Genomic DNA, 25,463 nt, shown 5'->3' with positions numbered 1-25,463 from the left:
TATCTGTTTTGATACTCCGATATTTGAAACAATATGATGTAATGGATTTTTTGGAACAAATTATTAATGTACTTCTAATTTCAAAAATAAAATTTTTTACCGGGTTTTTGGGCTATTAGATTATAACTTATGTTTCTAATAACATATGAGGGTTAAAATTCATTTTGGGTTTTATTATTATTATTAGTCTTGTTAGAATCCATTACAGAATATTTTGATATCAATTACAAACATCTTTTATATATAATTTTTACCTTTTTTTTAATTCGTTGTATTTACGTTATCAATAATTTATATGGTTAATTATTTTTTCATATGTTGTAATAGTCAATCAATTTATTCCGTACTAAAAAATTAAAACCCCAATATCAAAATTTTAGGAATAGTTTTGAAATATTAAAAACCGACATAACATGGTCCTGGATCGGTTCCAATATTCTAGGATCATAGGTTTCAATTTTAATAGATCTATCTATAAAAAATGACCAAAAACCATAGATAAAATTATAAATTTCAACATATTTTAATGATATGTTTGTTTTACTGCGCAACATGCGGGAATACGCCTAGTGTGTATATATATATATATATATATATATATATATATATATATATATATATATATATATATATATATATATATATATATATATATATATATATATATCCGTTGACACCTGTCTCATTTTCAACATTGTAAAGGTTGAACACACTGCACCATGTTTGTGATAACGAATAGTCACCGAACCATAAGGGAATACACTTATCCGTGCTCTCATTCCCACTATTATCACCAGTCATTTTCATCTTTAATCCAACATTATGTTTTTTTTATTAAATATTTATTCATCATCAGATGAATAAATGAAGGCACGTGAGTTTGTAGAACCGAGTTTGATATTAATATTATCATATATCTAATATTTGGTATATACCATCATACTACCAGTATTTGATGGTACTATACAAAAACCCTGAAAAAAAAGGTGGTAATCTTGTCTTTTTCTACTTCATGCATTATTTGATTTCACTCTACCAACGAGTACAGATTCAATCATTTTCGTGTAGGATACATTACCAAAATCACGTTTTCAAAATGATTCATTTGACTTCATAAGTCCAACACGTTACAAACATAAAAATAACTAAAACGCATTATATAAGTATGTTTTTATATTGGTATAATAAGTAGAGTGGTTTCACACGTTCATCCAAACCGTCGTCTGAGATCAAGATCGACGGCCTATATTTTTAGTCAAACCAACTCTCAGTTCGGTCACAGCCACCGCACCTTCCTATTTCCTACCACAAGTCGCAAGTCCACCACCTTACAAAAAAGCTACGTCGTTTTCCATTTTCCAGAGTTGTTAATTGCTATATTCAGATTTCAGAAACGATCTTCTTGTAATGATTAATACTCTGTGCCTCGAGAGTTGTACTTAGGTCAATTAATCTAAGCATTTCCATTTTGTTCGAGGTAATGGAACATGCAAATGCCTTACCTACCAAAAATACACAGCAAATATAATTAAAAAACGAAAACATTGACCTCCCTAAATCTACTCTATTTAAGCGACATACCCCAACCCTCATAATCCATCCCTCCGATCCCATCTCCATCTACAAAAGACAAAGCTTTTTTGTGAGGAAATTTTGGGATTTGTCGGATTCTTGAAAATGGGGAGTTTAACCCTCGAGAATGGGCACGGAAATGGTCCGGCTTCGGGGTTATGCACTGTGAATGGTGGTGATCCGTTGAACTGGGGGGTGGCGGCGGAGGCGATGAAGGGGAGCCACCTTGATGAAGTGAAACGGATGGTGGCGGAGTTTAGGAATCCGGTGGTGAGACTGGGTGGGGAGACGCTGACGGTGTCGTTGGTTGCGGGGATCGCCGCCAGTGATAACGCGGCGGTGAAGGTAGAGCTGTCGGAGGCGGCGAGGGCTGGGGTGAAGGCGAGTAGTGATTGGGTTATGGAGAGTATGAATAAAGGCACCGATAGCTACGGTGTCACCACCGGTTTTGGTGCCACGTCTCACCGGAGAACGAAGGAAGGTGGTGCTCTTCAAAAGGAGCTCATCAGGTAATTTTGATTGCATTCATGTTTATATATGAACAATATAACCCAAAAAGAGTTTTCTTTTCATTTTTGCCAAATTTGTTTCGATTAGATCTTAGTAGCTAATCAAGTATGATCTAAAAACAAGATTTCTAACTTAAAACATGTTATTATACTCAACTTGTAATGATAAATAAATGTTCAAGTGTTTATTAACACAAGAAATAAATAGTACTTGCTTTTCCTTCTTTTTATAAATATTAATTTTCCAGAATTGTAGAAGATAAATGCAACTTCAAATTGTTGAAATTATCTTGAATAATTCTTAATAATAGTGTATCTTTAAATTATATAAAACAAAAAATAATATCGACGTAAAAAAGGAAAGAAAAACATTATTTACGTATCAAGACTGAGAGGAGTTAGTTTTTTGCCACCTACCACCACAAAGGATGAGTAGATCTGATCTTGGAACTATATTCACATGATAGCATTAATGAGGGCCCCTCCTATTTATTTCTTAAAATAGTACGACAAAATTCACTTATGTTGTTTGTAATATTTGTTTTCTAACATTTTAATTAATTTATTTAAAAAAAAAACTAAAACGGTTTTGTAATGTTCTTTTGGCAGATTCTTGAACGCCGGAATCTTTGGAAACGCCACGGAATCATGCCACACACTTCCACATTCGGCAACAAGAGCCGCCATGCTAGTAAGAATCAACACCCTCCTCCAGGGTTACTCCGGCATCCGTTTCGAGATCCTGGAAGCCATAACCAAATTCCTCAACACCAACGTCACCCCATGCTTACCCCTCCGAGGCACCATCACCGCCTCCGGCGATCTTGTCCCCTTGTCTTACATCGCCGGACTACTCACCGGCCGCCCCAACTCCAAGGCTGTTGGCCCCAACGGAGAAATCTTAAACGCCGAAAAGGCCTTCAGTCTAGCTGGTGTCGATGGTGGGTTCTTTGAGCTTCAGCCTAAAGAAGGTCTAGCACTTGTTAATGGCACAGCCGTGGGATCTGGAATGGCCTCCATGGTTCTCTTTGAAGCCAACGTTCTTTCTTTGTTGTCAGAAGTTATGTCCGCCATTTTCGCAGAGGTTATGCAAGGGAAGCCGGAGTTTACAGACCACTTGACACACAAATTGAAGCATCACCCAGGCCAAATTGAAGCTGCAGCGATCATGGAATACATTTTAGATGGATCTGATTACGTTAAAGCTGCACAGAAGGTCCATGAAATGGACCCTTTGCAGAAACCTAAACAAGATCGGTATGCTCTGAGAACATCGCCTCAATGGCTAGGCCCACAAATTGAAGTCATCCGATCATCAACTAAAATGATAGAAAGAGAAATCAACTCCGTCAACGACAACCCTCTGATCGACGTTTCCCGTAACAAGGCCTTACACGGTGGTAACTTCCAAGGAACCCCAATCGGAGTTTCCATGGACAACACTCGTTTGGCCATTGCTGCGATAGGGAAACTCATGTTTGCCCAATTCTCAGAGCTCGTAAATGACTTCTACAACAACGGATTACCCTCAAATCTCTCCGGTGGCCGGAATCCAAGTTTGGATTACGGGTTCAAAGGTGCAGAAATTGCAATGGCTTCGTATTGCTCGGAGCTCCAATTTCTTGCTAACCCCGTCACTAACCATGTCCAAAGCGCTGAACAACACAACCAAGACGTAAACTCTCTGGGGTTAATTTCTTCCCGGAAAACTTCTGAAGCTGTTGACATCTTAAAACTCATGTCATCTACATACCTGGTGGCGTTATGCCAAGCCATAGATTTACGCCATTTGGAGGAGAACCTGAAAGCCACCGTGAAGAACACCGTGAGCCATGTAGCCAAGAAAGTCTTAACCATGGGTGTCAATGGTGATCTCCACCCTTCAAGATTCTGCGAAAAGGACTTGCTAAGAGTCGTTGATAGAGAATACGTGTTTGCATACATAGACGACGCTTGCAGTGCCACATACCCATTGATGCAGAAGCTCCGACAAGTTCTGGTTGACCATGCTTTAAACAATGGCGAGAAGGAGAAAGATGCAGGGACTTCAATCTTCCAAAAGATTGGGGTTTTCGAGGAGGAATTAGAAGCCCTTTTGCCAAAGGAAGTGGAGAGTGTAAGAAGCGCATACGAGAACGGAAGCTTAGCAATCCCTAACAGGATCGAGGCATGTAGGTCATACCCATTATACAGGTTTGTGAGAGAAGAATTGGGAACAGGGTATTTGACAGGGGAGAATGTTACTTCACCAGGGGAGGAGTTTGATAAGGTGTTTACAGCGGTATGCAAAGGGCTAGTGATTGATCCATTGTTGGAGTGTCTTGAAGGCTGGAACGGTTCTCCTCTTCCAATTTGTTAACTTTTTTTATTCGACATCTTTATATTATATGTATCTGTTGTTTAGGAAAATGATGGACTATATTCCATGAATAAAGTGATTAGATGAGGTTCTTATAGCAAACAAATAGTTTCCAAGATAGATTTCACAAGATTATTTGAAGTAGTAATGCTTGATAATGACACTAGAAATGTGCAACACTTGTTTTTTAAACTGGATATTCGTTTAATGTTTGATTATTATGGTGATAGCGTGTGAAAGGAAAGTATTGGGTTAAAATTGGATCTACTTATGAGTTCAAGCCCAACAATGTTTATTAAGAGAAAGTAGGCTGATCCCATATAATAAGAGCCCAAATCCGAAGTGTTCCAATTAGAGGTGCACAAAAATCGGTCATGAACCGGTCCTAAGTCGATCTTTTTTTTTTTTTTTTTTTTTTTTTTTTTTTTTTTTGGGTCGGTCTATTTTGGACCGGTCCCAATCGGTCCTCGGTCAGTCCTTTTTCGGTCCCGTCCTTTTTTGGATCGGTATTTTTTTGGATTGGTTTCGCTATAAACTAGTCTCATACCGGTCTTTTTTTTGGTTCGGTTTCGAAATTTTTCGTGGTTCGGTTTCGGATTTTTTCTGGTTTAGGTTTTTCCATGTTTTTATTTCACTTCGATTTCCTTATGATACATTTCATAACATTATAAATCATCATCCACCAAATACATATATAATAATTCCAACATTTCATAACTTCATAAATAGACATAACTTCAACGAACGAATCTTTAGTATATAAAACTTAAAAATTAAGTTCATAATATTACATAGAAAACATAGAGAAATTGAGTTCATAACATTGCGTTGAAGACTTAGGAAATATAAATAAGTTCATAACATTAGTGATAACTTCTAAAACATAAATATATAATCAGAATGTCATATCCGAAGGGAAATTTATCCGAAGGGAAATTCCAAAAGTTGTAGTTGTCGTCGGAATACAAAACTTCTTGGTCGGGAGTGACATTGGAGGTACTTGTAAAATTTGCATTTCGTGCTTCTTGAGTGCTGACAATATCTTCATCAACATCGGTGTCAGCGTACGATGATACTTCCATGCCTATTTTTTCCATTTCATCTACCAATATCTCGGTTTCCATATGGGTTAACCCTTCTTCAAGATCCGAGCTATTTTGTGCTCTCTCTATTGAATCATAGTAGTCCTTTAGCATCGACGTCATTTGCGCCGATTCATCGGTTAACATGCACCTTCGAGCACTTAATATCTTAACACTAAGAGAAAAACAACATTATGAAGCTACGCTACTATCTTGGATCGATAATACATCCCTAGCCATTGAGGCTAGGACTTTATATTGACCTAACTGTTCTCTATCTTCCCACCATTTTAAAACATCCAGTTGTGAAAATTGTTCGTCGGTTATATTAGAAGCAATCAGAATCTTTATACAATGAAAGTTCATCTAAAGACATTTGATTGTATCTTGGACGTTTTGATTGACTATCCCTAAACCATAAGGATCCAATACTCAAGGAACTAGGTGGCCTCATGATAGAGGTTGAAGAACTAGTTGTAGTGTATTTGTACTTGAAAAACAAATCAACCAAAAGTAAGTAATAACATTTATAGTTTGTAGCCGTTGAGTAATATTTTATTAATTAGATATTATTGGTTATTAGTGTAAAAAAAACAAAGGAAAGGAGTTTGTGTTTGTCTCACATGGCTTGTGCTACAAAAGAAAAGTAAGTTTGAAGCATTATAGAAAGGGAATGAAGGGAATTCTAAACACATGAGAAAATTGAAACAAAACCATTATTAGAGGCATGATATTTAATTGGGCTACCAAGAATATTTGGTTTTTCATTTTTTGGAGCCTAGGACCAGTTGGATCGGTTTGAATTGACAACTGTTTAAAAGTTGGGTTGGTTTATTTTTTGACCGGTTCAACTTTGGATTGGTTTAGGACCGGTCTGCATTGGTGATTGGTTTAGGACTGGTCTGGACTGGTTTAGCATTGGTCTGGACGGGTAGGATTGGAAACTGTCTAAAAGATGGGTTGGTTTATTTTTTGACCGATTCAACTTTGGACTGGTTTAGGACTGGTTTGGACTGGCACGTATATCAATTTTAACTGACTTAGGCTTTCAATCCGAACTGTTAAAAGGACCGACCGGTTCAGGACTATTAAAAGGCTTTCAATCTGGACTATTAACACAACTTAAAGATTGAACAAAAATGACTTCTTTTTTCTTGAATGTATGGCATGTACAAGGAGAAGAAGAAAAAGAGAAAAAGAGAAAAAGTTATGTTCCAAATCAATGTGAACTCCATTTATGTCGATAGTTAAAAGTTGTGTCATCACATGATATTCATACTTTTAAACCATAAAGTGTTACATGCATGTCACCTAACTAATGAATGTCCACATTGGCGTACATACAAAGTGAATTCTCACCTCCAACTAGCTCGCCTTAACTCTTCTCACTAAAATTTAATACTGAGAAGCTTTTTCAACTAATAGACCTCTACTTCCTTTACAACTCGACATCATCTCCAATTCATCACTTTTGACCGATTTGAATAATACCATCCACCTTCTTGGATATACCCGTATAAGCCTCTTAGTGGACCATCAACTTCCTCAAGTGACACAACCATTTTCTCTACGAACTAGTCTCTCTCGAGCTAAAGCTCGAAACCGAGCACAACACGGTTTTGTTGGATTAGTGTCTAAGCCCGTAACTATATTTGATAAGTACTTGACCCGGTTGTGCATGGTCCTTTTGGGTTGCCTTCACCAAAGCAACATGATATGATGATTTATAAATAAAGAGGTTATTATAGCTTATTAATATATTATATGATTAATGTATTAAATGAGAAATCATATAGTTTAATTAATATTAGACAAGAATTAATTAAGAATTAATTCTATGGCTAAAAGAGATTAATTAAATAAAGGGGACTAGAATTGTCAAGTGTGTGATAGTTGGTTTTGGGCTATGGATCCTTATGGATCATGGGGTGGACGAAATTAAGGTGTATGGACTCCTTGAATTCGTCCAAGCCCTAATCTAGAAGGATCCTTGGACTGCTTAAGGCCTAAGTAATCCAATTAGGGTTTCAGGTTGTAACCCTAGCAGCTCAAGTATTTAAAGGACCCAGGGGCTACGGAAATCGGCTACCAGAAACCCTAAGGAGTTCCTAGAGCCAATTTTGTGTTCTTAACCTCTCTCCATATCATCCTCTTGCTTCTTGGTGTTTGTAATCCATTAGAGGAGTGACAATTGTGACTCTATGCTCCAAGGATAACAAGATTCAAGTTTCCAAGAAAGAGGTAATCTTCTAGATTTGTTTTATAATGTTAATTTCGATATATATATATATATATATATATATATATATATATATATATATATATATACATATATATATATATATATATCATAGATCTAGGGTTTGCAAGTCTTGGATGAAAATCATGCTCATTAGAGAAACCTAGATCCAAGCATTAGGATTTGTATGTGCACATAGGAATGTTCTTATGACTCAAACCCATTAGGTTTCCTCATCAAGAACATAAAGTGAAGACTCCTTTATCCATTTTATTACTATTAAGGTGCCTTTAGGGACCCTAAGCATACCCTTCGAAGAAGTATATTTGAACATTCTCAAGTCCAAAAATGTCAAAGGATGTCAAGTTCATTTTAAGCTTCTAAACATGTCGAATACTCATGCTCCATCACTTATTCAAAAGTTTATCAACCCAATGATAAGCACCTTGCAAAATGCATGGTTCCACATCAATACACATTGATATCAAACTCTTGATATGTCGTTAAGTACATGTAAAATGAACAACATGAATCTAAGTGTAACGACCCAAAATTTAAGACCAAAAATTTCTTTTAATAAAACATTACTTTAAGCAAAGAAATCATTCCAAAACTTAATATGAGTATAAGTTTTCAAAGCACATGTTCATTATCAGAGTAAACATTCCCAGGCTGGCAAATCTATGGTGTGTGCCATGCGATCATCCCGAGCTCCATCATCCGCTACCGGAAGTACCTGAAACCAAAACTGAAAACCGTAAGCACGAAGCTTAGTGAGTTCCCCCATCATACCATACAATCATATAACATACATATATTGTAAGGCATATCTGGATGCCCGACCTACCCCTTCGGTCCTCTCGACCGGATAATGCCTAGCATATCTGGGTGCCAGCCTCCCCTTAGGTCCTCTCGACCGGATACTGCCTAGCATATCTGGGTGCTGGCTCCCCTTCGGTCCTCTCGACCGGATACTGCCTAGCATATCTAGGTGTTGGCTCCCCTTCAGTCCTCTCGACCGAATACTGCCTAGCATATCTGGGTGTTGGCCTCCCCTTCGGTCCTCTCGACTGGATACTAGCATATCTGGGTGCTGGCCTCCCCTTCGGTATCTTTCAACCGGTAACCGGGGACTATTTCACCCCCTAACACTACCACATAAAAGCATAGCATAAACACATAAGCCATATACTACCTAGCATACCTGGGTGCTGGCCTACCCCTTCGGTCCTGTCGACCGGTAAATGGGGACTATTTCACCCCCTACTACCACTATCACATAACATCATATCATGCTAGTACATAAACATAACATCACATACTGTTAGACGTATCTGGGGTGTCTGACTACCCTCCGGTCCTAACAACCGAACTCTACTGATGAGCCAGGGAGCCCCGTCCATGCTCCTACTGATAGTGAGATACGGGCCCAACCCTCCCTCACTCTTTCCCTATCTTGGGCCTCGCCCCTGATCTGCTGCTAATGAGATGTGGAATGCCATCCACACTCTGCTATTGGTGAGGTACGGGACCTCGCCCACACTCACCACCCTACCAGGCACATACAAGTATCACACAGACAACAAGTATAAACTATCACATAAACCATTCCTTGGGCACCCGCCCGCTATCATTGGACCTTGTCCTGAATATCATACTAGCACACTGTGCCTAGGGCTAACCCCCGGGTCTTCTACTCATAACTACATGGGCCGACATTGTGGCCGTAGACCCATTCATACAAAGGGAAACTCACCTGCACTGGCTGAATTTGCTGATGATCCCACTAGTCGCTGCCCGGCAACTCTCTGAACTCCTGCTCCACCCGCTCCCTGAGCTACCAATAACAATGCAACATTGAGTCAAACTGACCCCCGAAAGACTACCAAGTCAACTCTGGTCAAAGTCAAAGTCGTGGTCAAAGCCAACCTTCCAGGTCAACCCTACTCGCCGAGTCACCCTACTGACTCGCCGAGTTCATAAGTTCAGAGTCCTTCCACTCGCGACTCTACTCGCCGAGTCAGTCCATGACTCGCCGAGTCTACCGATTTCCGAGTCCTGACCTGTCCAACTCACCGAGTCTCTAATCGACTCACTAATTCGAGTCTAAACTCGAAGGGTTTGGGGTTTTGCGACCTGACTCGTCGAGTCCAAGAACATACTAGCTGAGTCCAAGACATCCTTCAACAGACTCGCCGAGTTGTTCTTCTAACTCGCCGAGTTCCTGCCCAACTTCATCTGACTCAACGAGCTGTTCATCCCACTCGTCGAGTTCCTCCAAATCTTCATGCTACTCGCCGAGTCCACTCAAAGGACTCGTCGAGTCCATTCAGATCTCCATACATGCAGAGCACTTTTGAGTCATGCATGGACTCCAAACTGTAGATCTACCCTTCCCAAGCCTATTCCTCACGTAAAGTTGCAAACTTTACGTATAGAGAAGGAGATCTAGGCAAAATACACCACAAACTAGGGTTTAAGGCAAGGAGGCTCCATAATCAACTCAAGGGCTGCTACTTTATGCTTCTCAAGACCATAATATGCTTAGATCCGAAGTAGCAACTTCAGATCTGGCTTCTAACTCAAAATAATAACATTATGGCTAAAATCCCCAACAACCACACATAGATCTAGGTGCAAAAAGGGTCCAGGAACTAGTTTATTACCTCCAAATGCTCAGAATGAATTCACAATCCCAGATCTATAGTCCCTTCTTGCTCCTCCAAGTTCCTTCTTCCTTCTCCAAGCTTTAATGCACCTTCCAAGGCAACAAATGGCTCAAATAGAGGATATGGCGGCTAGGGTTTAATGTTCTGGGTGAAGGAGGCAGCAAAGGAACCCTAAGGGAGAGAATGAGGCACTTAAATAGGCTCCAAGTCCCGAATTTAGGGTTTTCCTCGCACAGACCAGACTTGTCGAGTCCACTTGGCCGACTCGCCGAGTTGGTCACTTACACCTCGACCCGGATCCCGCTCGGACTCGCCGAGTTCCTCCTTGGACTCGCCGAGTTGCCCCTAAGAATTAGGGTTTTCTTCCTTTCTTGGCCCTCAAAACTTTGGGTGTTACACTAAGACTCAAGACTCTAACCTCCAAAACTCACATTTGTCGATGTAAGCACAAAATTTTTCTGCGAATTAGTATCCTCAGTCATAGTTTTGGTATTCGACATGCTTCCATTTTATTGGACAATTGTTCTTCCTATGTTCTATCTTATGATCAAATGATTTTACGTTTTAAATATGTATATATTAATATGCTTTGTGTGCTTTTACTTATTTTCATACTTACATGGCCTTCATTGCTTGTTATAACAATTAGATCAATTTAGCCTAAAGTAATCTAATTGTAACAACAAGCAAGGAAATCCATGTAAGTATGAAAATAGAAAAAAGAACATAAAGCATACTAATATAAATATGATTGAAACTTAAAAGCAATTGATCCTAAGATTAGCCATTGGAAGAACAAGTGGTTTGAACCTATGAGATGATATCATAAGCATCCAGAACATTAACTTGTAGTATCAACTAGGATTATATGTCTAGCTATAGCCACCATAAATGAACACTATGATGTTTTGAACCTATGAAAACTTGAGTCTCGGTAGGACATATATACAATCATTCCATTCTTTCGATGTGTTTAATCAGTCTTCAATTATTAAGATAATTCATAATCTAGGACACTTTAATCTTAGGATATTTTGCGAAACCTTCCTTTTTATGCAAGTTTTGTGATGCATTATGATACTAGTTTTATTAGTATAAATACGGTTAATGTTTAGAATGTTTCAGTTAAGTTGTTCCGACAAATTATACATTGTTCACAAAGTAATTACAAGTTTGTTCTTATTTTAATTCCCTTGTTATTCCTATATTTTTTTCTTTGATGTTCGATTTTTTTCATTGGGCATCAAGATATCATTAGGTTGATACCTTACATTTGGTATTAGATCCTAGGGCTCGTGAAGACGAAGCATGCCGGTTTGAGAATTAGTTTTAAGTAATGATGTAGCTCTTTGTTGTAGGGCAGACGCTGATGAGTTTTTTAGGTTATAAAAATTACATATGAGTGGAAAAACACTTAACCCTAAGTTTACATGCAACCTCATTTGGATTTATGTTTTCTCTATTAATAGCAATAAACTATGAACATCAAGAAACCCTATGAAAACCCTACTATTATCAAAATTTATGTAGGAATAGGGTTACATAATTTTTTATTATTATAGTAAATAATCACACAAAATGCTCTTGAAGTTCCTTGGAAAGAAAGCCCCAAAAACTTGAATGTCTCTAATGGCTTGTACCCAAAACCCTAATAACTAGAAGACTTGAGGAGAGAGGATAAGTAGAGAAAATTTTCGACTCTAAGAGGGAGAAGAAGAGTGCATGAAATTAAGGAACTTAGGGGTCCTATTTATGGCTGATAAAGAAAGTCTTGGATAACCCTAATTGAATATTATAATAATATCTCAAACATGGTAATTATCCAACTCCTTATTTGTCTATAAGGAATATTCCAAAAAACCCTAATCTTCCTCCCTAAAATCGTCCAAGGATAAGAAGATTCTAGAATTCCCTTTTGTTTAACTGTTGAACAATTACAGCTTAGCCCATACACTTTCAATTAAATCTAATTAACCCGAAATTATTTCTAATTAATTTCTGATTAATTCTTAATTAATAATTACTATTTCCATTTCTAATTAATTTATTAATCATATAATAAATTACCAATCAGCCTTTCTCTCCAAAAGTCATTATATTGAGTTACAGGTTATAAGGACAGCCCAAAAAGGACTTTGCTTCTAATTCAAGAATATATCAATTTAGTTATTGACTTAGGCACCTTAATCCAATAGTCTCCCACTTATATAAGTCTATAAATACAATTGCAAGTATAGACCTTGAAGTAAACATCAAAGAGTGCTTTCCAAAGCCACTTCCAAACTCTAATTTAAATCATTTATTGGCCCCAAGATAAGTGATCAGCTATTCCTTCGTTCTTCATGATATCGTAAGATATAAGACATGGATCACAATCAATCTTAATGTCCAAGGCTCTGTTTCCCAATTTCCCGATTTGTAAAGACTTTATTAGACTTCAAATTGAACACATCAATTAGTCATGGTTGGGCCAAACTCTATATAGTCAACATCAAATCATCGAGGAGCCCAATAATATCGCTTTCCTGGTTAGGGCAAAAGGAATGAATAAAATTTGACTACATAACTGCAACCTTTACTCAACAAATCATATATGATACTACGTTTTATAATATCAAGTTACTGATGTGTTTACGTAATACTAATGTACATCCGGTTTGTAAATTACAACTTATGTATTTTCGTTTGAAGAATAGTAGATATTATCGTCTTAAAATATATATTTACAAAGTACTCATGAATATTGTAGCAACTCCAATTGCAATGTCTTAACCTTAATCAACAATCTGCAATCAATTCATGACAGTTTTAATTCATTACTTACTTCCAAAATTATGAACAATTATGGATTTTTGAATAATTCAAATTATTCAAGAAGGAAAACATTCAAAATGAAACACAAGAATAAATAATTGATTAAGGCAACACAATACTCATAAATAATTCTCTATTATTTAATTCACCAAAGTCAATTACATTTATTTTATTACAAGTTTCAAAATACCATCTAACCACTAAAACTAACATCGTCTCTTAAACCTATGCTCCTAGCATGTTGGTAGTGTTTGACTCTGCTCAAAGCCTTTATGAAAGGATCTGAAACATTATCCTCTAATGATACTCTCTTCACCAGAAGGTGTCCTTCTTCAACCTGATGTTGAATGTAATGGTACTTCCTGTCGATATGCTTGGATCTACCATGATCCTTTGGTTCTTTTATTGAAGAAACCATGACTTAACTATCACATAACAGTTCCATTGGTTCTTGAATAGTTGGTACGACTTCAAGATCTGCGATAAAGTTATTCATCCAAGCCGCTTCCTTCAATGATTCACTTGATGCAATGTACTATGACTCACAGGTGAAATCAGCCACCTTGTCTTGCTTGGAACTCTTCCAAGTAACTACTCCCCCATTCAACAAGAATACTTAACTGATGTGTGTTTACTTAACTAGTTTTAATCTTACTTTTAATTATAAAATTGACACACAAAGGCAGTGGACCTATCAATTGTGGTGTAGCTAAATAAGTAGGGTATTAAACTCAGGGAACGGAAAACTAAAACTAAAAACTAGAATTAACTAAAAACAAGTAATAGAAAATAGGGGCTTCTCTAGTTTTTCAAGACTAGAAAACTTAACTACTCAACTAAAAGCTGAAAACATGTAAAAACAAAATAAATTCAATGATCAAAAAGGGTTTCTGTTTAGGTTCAACTCATTTATTCCTATGGTTAATTTTTATGATAATATGATAGATTAATTGTTATTGGTTACCGACTCTGGTGATTAGATTCGCATTCACTATTACTAATCCTTAGAAAACATACCAATTCAAGCAATGACCAGTTGATTAAACTAATAGATTTTCTAGGTTAATTATTCAGGTTAAATAAGACTTGTAGTTTGCTAATTAAATTTGGTGATTCAATTAACCTATTGTTGTTAGTGTATCACACAAGCTCACACATTAATTTACCCATTCTCTAATTAATCCTAGTTTCATGTTCATTATTCCTAGGCATATAGTATTGTGTTCACATAAATTATATGAGATAAGCAATTAAGAGATGTTCATGCAGCTTAACCACTTAGCAATTAACAGAAAACAGTTATGGTTAATGCATATGGGTCTTTAACAAGCTTAATTTAACAAAATCACCAACTAACAATTAATCAGAAGAGTAAATTAAACAATAGGAGCAAAATTGTTTCCCCCAAACAGAAACTAACGAAATTAGTTCATGATTTCAGTGTATGAAAGCTCAAAAACGAATTCAAATAATCCTAACATAATTCAATTCAAAGGACAAGTGGAAAATTAAACCTAAAGTGCCTTAATGTCTTAAGAATGAAGGATTAGGGTTCTTCAACATTTTCTAGAGCTCCAAGATTTCCTTGATCGCCTAGTGTTCCACCAAAAATCCAGAGAGAGTCCTCAATTCGGGTTTGTGAAGTCTATTTATAATTTCTCAAAACAGGGGCTACTCGTCGAGTAGCCAACTGACTCGTTGAGTCCCCCTTGAGGAATCCATATACGGAAAGGACTCCACGTGTCGCTTCGCGAATCTTCGTGTCTACTCCTCGAGTAGACGACCCTACTCACCGAGTAGCTTCAAAATTACGCCTTTTTTCTTCTTTTTTTCGTTCCCGAGCTTCCGTTCATATCTCATGCTTCCTTTTGCTTCCAAGCTTCTTTTTTTGGACTGAAAATATAATTTGAACAATATTAAGTATCTTTTGTCCATAATATGCAATTAATTATCCAATAAATGATAAAAATCCAAGATAAAAATATAGCTAAATATGCAAATATCACTAACCAGACTGCGAACAAAAGTTGGCTCGGTCTGTTTGAAAGTTGGTGTCATTGTAACCACTCACCATTAACGTGTCACTGTCGCCAAGAACTAGGAACATGTCTTTTGTTCTTTGTAGATGCTTAAGAATATTCTTTACTGAAATCCAATGGGCTCTTCCAGTATTTCCCACAAATCGACTAACCATGATTAAAGCATAAGACACATCAGAGAGAGTACATGTCATTGCATACATGATCGATCCTACAACTGAAGCGTATATGACTTGACTCATGTCAAATATCTCCTCATCAGTATGGGGACTTTGAGTCTTACTCAACCTAATAGTACTATGAATAGGCAATTTACCTTTCTTTGAATTCTCCATACCGATCTGTTTTAGTATTTTATCCAAATATGTACTATGGATAAGAGCAATAAGATGATTCTTTCTATCATGATGAATTCTTATTCAAAGAATATAGGTCGCCTCCCCTAGATCCTTCATAGCAAAACACTTTCCAAGACAAGACTTAACTTCTTGGAAAGTTGGAATATTGTTTCCTATAAGGAGTAAGTCATCAACATACAAGACTAGGAAGGCTATTATACTCCCACTAGCTTTAAGATATGCACAAGACTCATCTTCACTTCTAGAGAATCTAAACCCTTTGACTTTCTCATGGAAGTAAAGATTCCAACAGTGAGATGCTTGTTTCAATCCATAAATATATTTCTCAAGTTTACATACTCTAACAGGGAAACTTAGTATGCACAAAACCTTCTGGTTGATTCATGCAGACGTCCTCAGATAACTTCCCATTAAAGAAAGAGGTTTTAACGTCCATCTTCCATATTTCATAATCATGAAATGCAGGCATTGCAGGCATTATTCTTATATATATATATATATATATATATATATATATATATATATATATATATATATATATATATATATATTATCTTAGCTACTAGTGAAAAGGTCTCATCATAGTTAATCTATTGGATTTGAGTAAAGCCCTTAGCAAACAGTCTAGCTTTAAAAGTGTGTACTTTCCCATCCATATTGTTGTTCTTCTTGAAGATCCATTTGCACCATACTATCTTTCGACCAGGTACATAATCAACCAAGTTGCATACTTGGTTATTATACATGGATTGAATCTCACTCTCCATTGCCTCTTTCCACTTAGTTGCTTCAGGGCCTTCCATTGCTTATTTGTAGTTAGCAAGTTCATCTAAATTTACCAGTATACGATCACTGAAAAATGTATCACCATCTGTAGTAATGTGGAAACTATAAAACTCAGGATGCATGCTAACTCTACTGGATCGAAGAAGAGGTAATGCGTTGTCAATTGGAATTTCTTCCTCATGTTCAGTGTGAGTGTTGTCAGAGGCTCCTTCATTAGATGAATCTTGAATTTCTTTAGGATCAATAGCATTCCTACAATCCTCTTAGAAAATGAGCTTTCTTTCGCGAAAGACTCATTTGCAAGCTATAAAGACCACATTCTCACTAGGCCTATAGAACAAGTATCCAAAGGACTTTTGTGGGTAGCCAATGAAATAAAAATTCTCGGCATTGGGTTCAATTTGTCGTGAGTTTCTCGTCTTATTAGCACTTCACAACCCCAGACCTTGATATGTGTGAGCGATGGTACCTTCGATGTCTACATCTTATGAGGTGTTTTGGCAACCTTCTTAGTTGGGACAAGATTCAAGATGTGACCAACCATTTCTAAAGTATATCCCCGTAAATGAATTTAAAGAGAAGCTCAAATCATCTTGGAACGAACCATATCTAGCAAGGTTCAATTATGCCTCTCAGCCACACCATTAAGTTGTGGTGTTCTGGGAGGAATCAGTTATGAAAAAATTCCACATTACTTAAGATAGTCATTGAACTCGATAGTAAGATACTCACCACGTCTCAGATCTAAGCATCTTTATCTTCCTGCCTAACTGATTCTTGATTTCGTGCTTAAATTATTTGAATTTTGCAAGGGTTTCTGATTTATGTTTGATTAAGTAAATATAATCATATATGTTATAATCATACATAAATGTCACGTAATATCGACTAACATCCCTTATGACAGATCTGAATGGACCACACACATCCGTATGGATGAGGTCCGAAAATCCTTCAGCTCTTTCAAACATACCATTGAAAGGTGCCTTAGTCATATTGTCCAGTAAACAAGATTCTCATTCATCATCTGTCCTAAGATCAAATGATTCTAACATGCCATCCTTTTGGATTTGGGTGATGCGTTTCTTGTTTATGTGCCGAGGATGACAATGCCACAAACATGCCTTGTCTACACCATTAGACGAATCAATATGAAACACATTATTGCCTAGGTTATCAACACAAATCACAGTTTCATACACACCACTACAAGGTAAAGCTTCAAACATAAAAACACCATTTTTATAAGTTGAAATAGATCCAATGTTATTATTAACTTAATATCTAAAATCTTGTCTTAATAATGCATGAAATTAAATAATGTTTCGTGTCATATCCGACGAAAACATCAATTTAACAATTCAATTCTAAAACCACTACAAAGCATACAACCATAAGTCCCAATCTTGGTAACAGGTGAAGTCTTCTTATTGCCCATGATCAGGTTCAAGCTTCCATGCTCCACTTTCTCACTTTCTCTTAGCCCATGAATTGGACACCCTGATCTTTCCATCTTTCAATTCCTGCGAGTATTTAGGGTGGCTTCTTCTCCCATGACCCTTTTTGCTACAATGAAAACAACTGGCCTTCTTTGGGTTACTAACAACATGAACATCAAAGTTAGGTTTCAACTTGGACCCACTACTAGACCCTACGGCTTAGCCTTCTCTTTCTAGTTGGATTATGAAGCATCCTTTCTCTTTTTCCCTTTTCCAGATCCAATGGTCAGGACAGCAACACTTGTAGCAGATAGGACTTGATTCTATTTCATCCCTGATTCGGCAGCCTGTAACAAGTGTGGAGTTTGGTCAATGTCTTCTCCTTATTATTCAAATGATAATTCAATATGAATTGATCATAACTAGGAGTCAAAGAGTTAAGGATCATATCAATATCCAACTCATGGTCAAGTGACACATTGAGTTTTTCCTAACGCTCCACGTATCTCTGCATTCTTTGCACGTGAGCGCAAACATATTCTCCTTCCTTCAACTTTTATGCCATGAGATACTTGACCACTTCATAGAGTTCTTGCCTAGCCTTCTTGTGTAACATTCCATCAAGGTCGAGTCACATCTCATATGGCCTATAGTCCTCATATAACTTTTGGAGTTTTGGTGTCATGGTAGCAACCATGATGCAAACAACCTTTGTAGTGTCATCAGAATGCTTGTTGAAAGTGGCTGTTTCTTCAGCGGTGGATTCATCGATTTCAACATGAGGATTTTCGAGAATGTATCCCTTGTTCTCGTATCGAAGAGTCATCTTGTAACGACCCAAAAACAATACTAAAAAATTTAATTTAAAAACTATTAATTTTCATTCATTAATTGTACCGAAAGCCATCATTCATTACAGTAATCCAAAAACATTAGAGTACAAATACATCAAATGCAAAAATCATATGGGGAGGATGCTCCCATCACGTCGGGTCGTTCCCTTTTGAATTGGAAGTACCTGAAACCATAAACATGAATTGTAAGCATAAAGCTTAGTGAGCTTCCCAAATTACGACATACAACATACATATAATATAACAACACATGGTTGTGTATTTAGGTCTGTATCAACCCAAAATAATAGCAAGTAGCTGTGTCGGGTCTGAATCAACCCCGGGGTCCGTATCAACCTCGATTCCGTAATGACTCCGAGCCCAAACTAGCTCAATACATAAACCATATAATCACATCATACAATAGAATATAGTTTCTTCTCATACAATATAGTGGGTCGGCCATGGTGTCTTCGACCCACGTAAGGTGGTAAGAAAGACTCACCTCACAGACAGACGAAAAGTTGAAATGATACGTTGCTCTGAAACCCACACTACCGGTCAACTTTACGAATAACAGTAACCAAAACTCAGACTATCATTCAAATAAATAAACTACCCCAAGGTCAAACCCTAGTCAAAATCTAGTTCAAAGTCAACTGGGTTGACTCGGTCAGTATGCGGGACGTACTTTGCAGTTGACCGAGGATTGGGGAGCTGACCTCATTTATGCAGCTTACCCCTCGGTACACGCAGTGTACGTGGCTGCTCACCATCCCTCTTATTAAGTGCTTAATCTTTTAAGCACTTACGTCAAAACTTTAGATCTAGGCAACAAAAGATGTTCTTAACCATAAAGTTTCCAACTTTATAGTTTAGCAAGGCTATTAAGACCTTAAATCCATAAACCCTAGTCTCTTAACCCATTAAGACCGTCTAGCACTTGCATGGAGAGAAACTAGTGACGAAAAACCCAACTTTATGACTTAACACCCTTGAAAACCTATGAAAGGACAAATCAAATGCCTTGGAGTACCCTATACTCACAAAGACCAAGTTTGGGACCAAAAAGGGAACAACTTTGAGCTAAAACTAGATCCATAAGATTTCTACACCAAAGTTGAAGCTTTTTACCTCCACAAGGTGCATAAGGGGGACAAGATGTTGGTTCCAAAGTCTTGAGTGAAACGTCATCACCTCAATGCTCTTCCTTCTAGTCTAAAAGCTCCAAATGGCACCAAAAATGGCTCAACAAGCTACATAGTTCACAAACACTCTTTATGGTTTCGAAATGAGGAAGGAGGCTGAAGATAAGAAGGTGCATGTCACCATAAATGTGTTTAAATAGGGTCCAAACCCTAAAATGTAAGGTTTACACCCTGGTTGCGTATGCCCGACGTACCAGTGTACACACATCATACTAATGTGATCCAGAGTATGCCCTTGTACGAAGGTGTATGCCTCGCATACTCCAATTGACTCCAAAAATTACAAAATTGCCATAGGGGACTACACTTGCAATTAAAGCACAACTCAAGGTTTAAAACGAATACCTGAAAAACAGATGTTACAACTCTCCCCCATTTGCAATTGACTTCATCCTTGAAGTCTGATGCTGTGAATAAATCTGGGTAGTGCTCTCGCATCTTCGCCACAGACTCCCACGTCTATTTCGAAACCCTTCTGATTTTGCCATTGGACCTTGACCAATGACACTTCCTTGTTGTGCGGTGCCTTCGTCTTCCAATCTAAAATTGCCACCGGTCTCTCCACATAATTCAGTTGATCATCAACTTGAATTTCATCCAGAGGAACAACTGCGAACTCATCAACCACATAATTCTGAAGCTGAGACACATGGAAGGTGTTATGGATCTGGCTGAGCTCATCGGGCAAATCCAGCCAGTATACGACCTTGCCTACCTGGGTTGAAATCCTGAAAGGTCCAATAAATATGTCTCCTAGCTTGCCCCGCTTCCGGAATTGGATGACACCTTTCCAGGGTGACACCTTCAGAAGCACCAAGTCTCCCACTTAAAACTCAAGATCTGAACGTCGCCGATCTGCATAACTCTTCTGCCGGCTTTGCGCAACCTGCAAAAAGTCGTGAACCTACTGAATTAACTCAGTATTCTTGAGTACAACCTCAGTACTACCCATGACTCGATGCCCGACCTCCCCCAGCAAACCGGAGTCTGGCACCTTCTTCAATAAAACATCTCAAATGGTGGTCATCCAATACCGGCATGGTAACTATTGTTATAAGAGAACTTGGCCAGTGGGAGGTAAGTATCCCAACTCCCTCCAAAATCCAACACGCAGGCTCGGAGCATATCATCGAGCATCTAAATCGTCCTCTCGCTCTTGCCATCGGTCTGATGGTGGTATGTTGTACTAAAGTGAAACTGAGTACCTAACTCCACATGAAACTTCCTCCAAAATTTAGGTGAAACGAACATCCCTGTCTGAAATCACCGATACCGACATTCCATGTTGAACTCCAACCTCCCAAACATAGATGTCTGCTAACTTTTATACGGATATACTCTCGACCATTGGTATGAAATGCCTACTCTTGGTCAGTCTATCAACAATGACCCAGATGGAGTCAAAACCACATGCCGTCCTTGGCAATTTTTTGATGAAATCCATGGTAATCTCTTCCCACTTCCACATGGTAATATGTATGAGTTGTAGCTTGTCTTGGGATCTCCGATGCTCGACCTTGACTTTCCTACAATTCAAGTAATGCTCCACAAACCAAAATATTTCCCTCTTCATACAGGGCTACTAATAACTCAAGCTTAGATCTATGTACATCTTCGTGGCCCTTGGGTGAATAGAAAACTTTGACTTGTGCGCCTCCTCTAAAACCGTCTATCTCACTCCACCTGATGCCGGAACCCATAATCTACCACATTGAGTCAACAACCCTCGATTGTTTGTGACAAAATAAGGGAACCTGTCCTCTGATCTGCTCGGTCTTCCAGTTTTCCTTTTTCAATCCCTCTACCTGAGCCTTCTTGATCAAATCCATCAAAGGCAAAGTGACAATCATCCTCATACAGGTATACGAGATAGATGAACTCACGATCTTATGTCTCAAAGCATCAACCACCATATTGGCCTTCCCAGGGTGGTACAGGATCTCGCAATCATAATCCTTTAGCACATCCAACCATCTCTGCTACCACATATTCAGATTTGGCTGGTCCATCAAATACCTCAAACTTTTGTGGTCAGTGTAGATAATACACCGAACCCCATACAAATAGTGTCTCCAAATTTTAAAGGAAAAAACCAGAGCCTCTAACTCCAAATCATACGTTAAGTAGTTCGCCTTATGAGGCATCTGATGGGTTTGAGCCAAAAAAACATCCTATGTGCGCATGCAAACCCTAATGCTTGGAACTAGGTTTCTCTATTGTACATGCAATTCATCAAATACTTGCAAACCCTAGATCTAGAGTATATAATTCGAAATTAACATAACAAAACAGATCTAGATGATTACCTCTTCTTGAAAGCTTGAATCTTCTTGTCCTTGGAGCTTAAAGTCACAAATGTCACTCCTCTAATGGCTTACAAACACCACAAGCAAGAGGATGATCTTAGAGAGAGAGGTTGGAGGCTCTAAAATTCAGCTCTGGTACTCTTAGGAATAGGGTTAGCCGATTTCTGAAGCATAAGGGGTCTATTTATACTTGTGCTGCTAGGGTTTCAGTCAAAACCCTAATTGGATAGCTTAGGCCTTAAGCAGTTTAAAGAACCTTCCAGAATAAAGCCTTGGACGAAATCCAGATGGCCTCCCACTCTAATTTCGTCCACCCCTTAATTCCAAAGGATTCTCAGCCCAAATCAACTATCACACAATTGACAGTTCCAATCCTTTTTATTTAATTAATCTCTTTTAGCCACAAAATTAATTATTATTTAATTCTTGTCAAATATTAATTAAACCATATGATGTCTCCTTTAATATATTAATCATATAACATATTAATAAATCATAATAACCTCTTTATTCATAAATCATCCTAACATGTTGCTTTGGTGAAGGCAACCCAAAATGACCACGCAAAACCGAGTCAAGTACTTACCAAATATAGTTACGGGCTTAGACACTAATCCAACAGTCTCCCACTTGGATAAGTCTAGTAACTACAAATGTAAATACAATTCTATTAGCAATCGTAGCTCTCAAAGACGCTGTCGAACTCTAATCTTATCAGTAACCTGTCCTTTAGATAAGGGATCCTATAATCCTCTGTTCAAGATATCGTGCAGACAATTACATGGAATATAGTCATACTTATTGTCCAACAGTTTGTTTCTCGATCTCATATTTGTTTGAAATAGAACTTAATTGAACACATCAATTCAGTCCTGACTGGGCCCGACACATTAGTCAAACCAAATCATCGAGGGGCCCAGATATTGCTGATGGGTTTTGGTCTTAACAAATAATCTAAATTAACATTTAATCATATAATTATCCATATTTGATTTATTTAATGATTTCTTGCAAAACAATTTACCAATTTAATCAAAATAATTAATCAATTATCACATAAGGAAACAAATATTTTATTAATTGATAAATATCTTCAATTAGATCAAGAATATAGTCATATATATCAAAAAAATCGGATTTATATTGATCTAATATGATAAGGCAACTATCCTTAAGCAAAAACAACAAGAAATCCCGGTTTTCCCTCTTTCTGACCAGCCGACTCGTCGAGTCAGGCATGGACCCGTCGAGTCAGCATGAACTCGGCGAGCTCATCTAGAGACTCGGCGAGTTAAGCAAGCAGAACCACAAAAAACGAATTTTTTCAACATACAAGGCATCAATACAATAGAAACCAATCTAGGCTCTGATACCATTGATGGGTTTTGGTCATAAGAACATCCTATGTGCTCATACAAACCCTAATGCTTGGATCTAGGTTTCTCTATTGTACATGCAAGTTATCCAAGACTAGAAACCCTAGATCTAGCATATGATAATCAATATAACATATAATAAGGGTTTAGATCATACCTTGATTGTTATGTAGCAATAACAATCCCAATTCCTCTTTGTATTGACTTTAGAAAGCTTAGAGTCACAAATGTCACTCCTCTAATGGTTCACAAACACCAAAAGCAAGAGGATGAAGAGGAAAGAGGATGGAGGCTGCCCTAAAACGTGTGAAACCCTAGAAGGATGCTTAGCCACGTTTTTGGGTCATAAGGGATGTATATATAGTTAGGCTATTAGGGTTATCTAACAAGGAAACCCTAATTTGGATGCTTAAGCCTTAAGCAACCCATAGATTCCTTTCCTTAAGGCTTTGGACGATTTCTTAGAAATAAGAATCATATCCATTTGTTTTAGAAATATGCAAACACCAATTTTCATAACGATTTCATTGCATGGAAATAAATAAATAAGTCAAACGAAAATTTATTTTATTTATAAAAGCAGCGGAAAACATTTGTCCTTACAATGCAAAATCCATTGAAAACTATGTAGTCAAAAATTCCTAAGAGTTCTATCATAACTATCTAAGCTCAAAATCTAATCTTCAAGTCCATGCGATCAAGATCCATTTCTTGTGATTAGATTCATCTTGCTCTTTCACCAAGCTTCCTTTCTTTTCACCGATCCTGCAAAACATTCAAATGCAATCTTATCACATCATGTATTAAGAATCAATGAATAGGAACTTAACGAAGTTAGATAGTGGATTTTACCTGAAGCACAACCATACTCTTTGACTCTCCCATCTTCTGGAATCTTCAGGCTCCTTGGGCAGACTTGTATCCAACGCCTTTTCTTTTGGCAGCAAACGCAGGTCGGTTCTCCTAGAACGTCCTCGGAAGCATGGTCGGTTGACTTTCCCAACAAAGACGCTCCATTGCTTCGCCAAATCAATTCTGATTCAGCAGCAATGAGCATATAAGTTAGGTCAATGAGGTTATCGTCATGATCCATCATATAATACTTTCTTTTGAACTCATTATATGATTCAGGGAGTGACTGCAAAACCCAATTCACAGCCAACTCATCCGGGAATGACACACCCAACATTATCAACCTATCAATGTGTGATTTCATTCCTAGAACGTGGGCACACACAGGTTTACCATCTTAATATTTCATTTCCAATAGGGCTTTAGTGATATTGAACCTTTCAATTCTTCGATCTTGTGGGTTAGGGAGAACAATTGGAGGAGGTGGAGGAAGTGAAGCATGATTTCTTGTTCCTCGATCGAATCGTGGAATACCATCTTCATGTGGAATGCTTGTTCCACGGGATTTGGGAAGACCATAGTTGTCGAACTTTGACATTTACAAAATGGGAGAAAACGAATTCAAGTTAGTTGATTGATTGAGTCCTTAGTAAATCACCCAAATGAGATACTAAGGCTAGGACCCAACACAATATTCTACAACTCAGGAGAGGGATGCCGTAACCCAAATTGCAGAACATTTGAAGGTAAGTGAATGACGATTCACTAATTTCCACCATGAAAAACGAAAAAGAAATTTAAGTTTTAAATCTATGAAAACTCCTAGATCCTTTGAGATTCATTGAACATTTCAATGGCATGTTTAAATCTCGATATGCCCCTCTTGTTTGTGACTCGGATGCCGAGGATCACAAAGCGGGTGTGAATAACCATGCAAACTACATGGTGCCCCCACATGTTACAGTCACCTATTCGATGTGCCGGTAAACCACACACACTCCACCGAACTATGACAAACATT

At 37.7% G+C, this 25,463-nt stretch overlaps 1 protein-coding gene across 1 annotated transcript; it reads left to right on the top strand.

Moving 5' to 3' along the window:
* Positions 1-1,393: 1,393 nt before the first annotated feature.
* Positions 1,394-4,660, top strand: LOC111916376 (phenylalanine ammonia-lyase). Its single transcript, XM_023912045.3, has 2 exons — positions 1,394-2,081; positions 2,691-4,660. Exons 1-2 carry the CDS (start codon positions 1,678-1,680, stop codon positions 4,438-4,440), a joined length of 2,154 nt encoding a protein of 717 aa, XP_023767813.1. The 5' UTR covers positions 1,394-1,677; the 3' UTR covers positions 4,441-4,660.
* The last annotated feature ends 20,803 nt before the right edge of the window (positions 4,661-25,463 follow it).

The sequence above is a fragment of the Lactuca sativa genome, chromosome 2 (genome assembly GCF_002870075.4).
Source record: "Lactuca sativa cultivar Salinas chromosome 2, Lsat_Salinas_v11, whole genome shotgun sequence".
Classification (NCBI taxonomy): Eukaryota; Viridiplantae; Streptophyta; class Magnoliopsida; order Asterales; family Asteraceae; genus Lactuca; species Lactuca sativa.
The sequence above is the reverse complement of the archived record's forward strand: the minus strand, read 5'-3'. Positions and strand labels throughout refer to the sequence as shown.